The sequence below is a fragment of the Nannochloropsis gaditana genome (assembly GCF_000240725.1).
Source record: "Nannochloropsis gaditana CCMP526 unplaced genomic scaffold scaffold1043, whole genome shotgun sequence".
Lineage (NCBI taxonomy): Eukaryota > Eustigmatophyceae > Eustigmatales > Monodopsidaceae > Microchloropsis > Microchloropsis gaditana.
The window spans coordinates 1-2,659 of record NW_005802910.1 but is presented as its reverse complement, the minus strand read 5'-3'; the positions used below and the strand labels follow the sequence as shown (position 1 = coordinate 2,659).

The window sequence follows — 2,659 nt, the reverse complement described above, 5'->3', positions numbered from 1 at the left end:
CCGGCACCCGCAGCATACGCATCCGGTCGGGACCGCAGGGAGGGAGGAGTTTGGCACCCCGTCTTGGCCTATGTCTGCTTCCTCCTCCTCCTTTTTCACCTCCCCCGCGCCCTCCTCGCTCCCACCACCTCGGCTGTCCGTGCTGTGCCCTTCCAAGGTTTGGAGCAACCAGTCCATCCCCTCCCTCAGCCCCTGCCCCGAGATGGCGCAAGTCTCTTGGACCCACCAGGGACGCCTCCCCACTACTCTTTTCACGTCCAAACCGTGGACGATCTCGGCCGAGGACATGGCATGCTCGTAATCCATCTTGTTGGCCAGGATGAGCAGGACGGTGTTCTTCAAAGTCTTGTAGCGAAGCATCCGTTTAAAGGCCGACCGGGCCTCCGCCAGGCGCGCTCGATCTTGCGCGTCCACCACGAAGATCAAGGCGTCCGCCGATTCCACGTAGTGCTTCCAGAGCTTTCGAATTTTAGCCTGGCCCCCTATGTCCCACATAATGAAATTGCAACGTTGGTAGCGCACCTCTTCGCTGTTGAAGCCAACCGTGGGTACCGTGTCCACTTTTTTCCCGAGCAGAAGCCGGTACACGCAGGTAGTTTTACCGGCATTGTCCAGTCCCAGGAGAACCACACGTTTTTCGGTCCGGCGGGAGACCAGCTCGGCCAGGCGGGTACATAATTGACCCATGCTCCAGCTGATGATGAGTCGTCAAACAAGCCGTCAAGCTGTGTTCCAGCGTTTTGAATTTTGACGCCCCTCCACCAACCCCCACCCGAAAGCCTGCCCCTTTTAAAGACGTCAGATGGCTATGAAGCAACCCTGAGCGGAAGGAGAGCGGGAATAAAGGCGGGGGCCTTCCTCGCTCAGGCGTGGCCCAACTGGCGTCCGGGCCTTGGCTGCTCCGGAATGTAATTTGTTTGAAGCCACTGCCGCACAATTAGACAAAATTTCCCCGAATTATTTTATAATTAACTCGCAAAATATCAAGAGACACAGTTGCACAGATCAGGAGGAACCAACAGCACGTCGCGTGGGCTCAGGAAGAGAAATCACTTCCAGGGCTGCTGCTGCTGTTCCTCCCCCCCTACTTGGTATGCCCGCCAATGTTCTAAAGCTCCTTTCCTCCACACCTCCTCTCCAAGCAAAGCATTTTCACCCGAATAAGGACTATGTGAGAGGTACCTGTGCAGGTGTGGGGAAGTTGGCGTCCGAGGCATGAGGTCAAGATCTCCTTTGTCAGATGCGGCATGGCCCAGGAGGAGAGTTGTCGCCCGCTCGCCGGATGCTTGAGGGCTCCCGCGCCCCATGGAAACAGGCAGAGAAATGCCACCCCACGAGGTCATGGCCATCATGCGGCAGCAGAGAGCAGACACTGTGCTAGGTTGTGGGCCATGTGTCCCGCCTGGATCATTTGTGTCCAACCTTCTGCTTCGGGGAAAAACAAGAAGGACTTGCTTGTCGTCCGAGGCAAGATATCTTCGTAGACAACGTATGCCCATCTTGAACCCGCCCTCCTCAACACACACATAGCCCGGCGCAGGTTCTTACCAGTCATGGTCACGACGCGGAGTAAGGCCTCGTCGCCAGGCGGTGTTCCCACGACCCCGGTGCGAAGCAGACGTCGAAGCAGCGCTAATGGAGATCTCAGCGGTCCGGCCTCTTCTCCCAGTCCAAGGGGGGCGGGCAAAGGAGGAAGGAAACCTAAAGCAGTGATGAACAAGAGTACCGCAGCACTTCCGAAGGCATGGAGATTTCTAAATTATATTTATTTGCTGATGGGGCTACTGGCATTGGCAGGAGGCATATGGGTGGCTTTTGAAGTCCAACTGAAGATGACGGGAGGGGAGGGCTCGAGCGAGAGGGAGGCAAGGGCACCTCTCGGATCAGGCCTCATGTTCGACGCTGTTGCCAAACACTACGATAGAATGAATAAATTAATGAGCTTAGGACTGGATCAAAGCTGGCGTTGGTTTTTGATCGAAGGGTTGGAGTTGCAGGAAGGAGACAAGGTGTTGGACCTGGCCACGGGCACCGCCGACGTGGCGGTCTTGGCCGCCGAAGCATTCCTCGCACGGAACTGGACGGGGGGACAGGTGTGGGGCATCGATCCATCAGCGGGGATGCTCCGCATTGGTGAGGAGAAAATTGCGGCGAAAGGGCTGGACTCGCTGGTGAGATTGACCTTGGGCGATGCCCAAGCCATGGGGGAGGTGGCCTCCGATTCCGTGGACAAAATCAGCATGTCCTTTGGGATCCGAAACGTGGAGGACCGCCTGTCTGCCTTGAAAGAGATGGCCCGAGTGCTGAAGAAGTCCCCCGCCTCCAGGGTTGGCATCTTGGAGTTCCAGTTGCCCCAGGCAGGGCCGTTGCGGTGGGTCGCGGAATTTATGGTCCGGTACGGTGCCCCTTTTCTCGGCGCTTTTTTCACGGGCCTCAAGGACGAATACGTGCACTTGCGACGGAGCATTTTGGAGTTCCCCAGCCCCGAGGAGTTCGTGGCGCTGATGGAGGAGGGGGGCTTGGTGGTGGAGGAAGTGCGGGAGACTGGCTTTGGCGCCGTCTCCCTCTTTTTGGCGCGGCCGGGAAAAGGCGAGGGGCGCGTGCTGACGCCGAAAAAGGTCGGCGAGGAGGTTGATGTGGGCATAACGGAGGGACTGCA

General features: G+C 57.8%; 1 protein-coding gene across 1 annotated transcript; it reads right to left on the bottom strand.

Annotated features, from left to right (window-relative positions):
* NGA_2010700 (adp-ribosylation factor) lies at nt 1-1,186 on the bottom strand (the record flags this gene model as incomplete). Its single annotated transcript, XM_005852625.1, has 1 exon — nt 1-1,186. A coding segment is annotated over exon 1 (687 nt), but the record flags the coding sequence as incomplete, so codon positions are not given.
* Nucleotides 1,187-2,659: the final 1,473 nt, after the last annotated feature.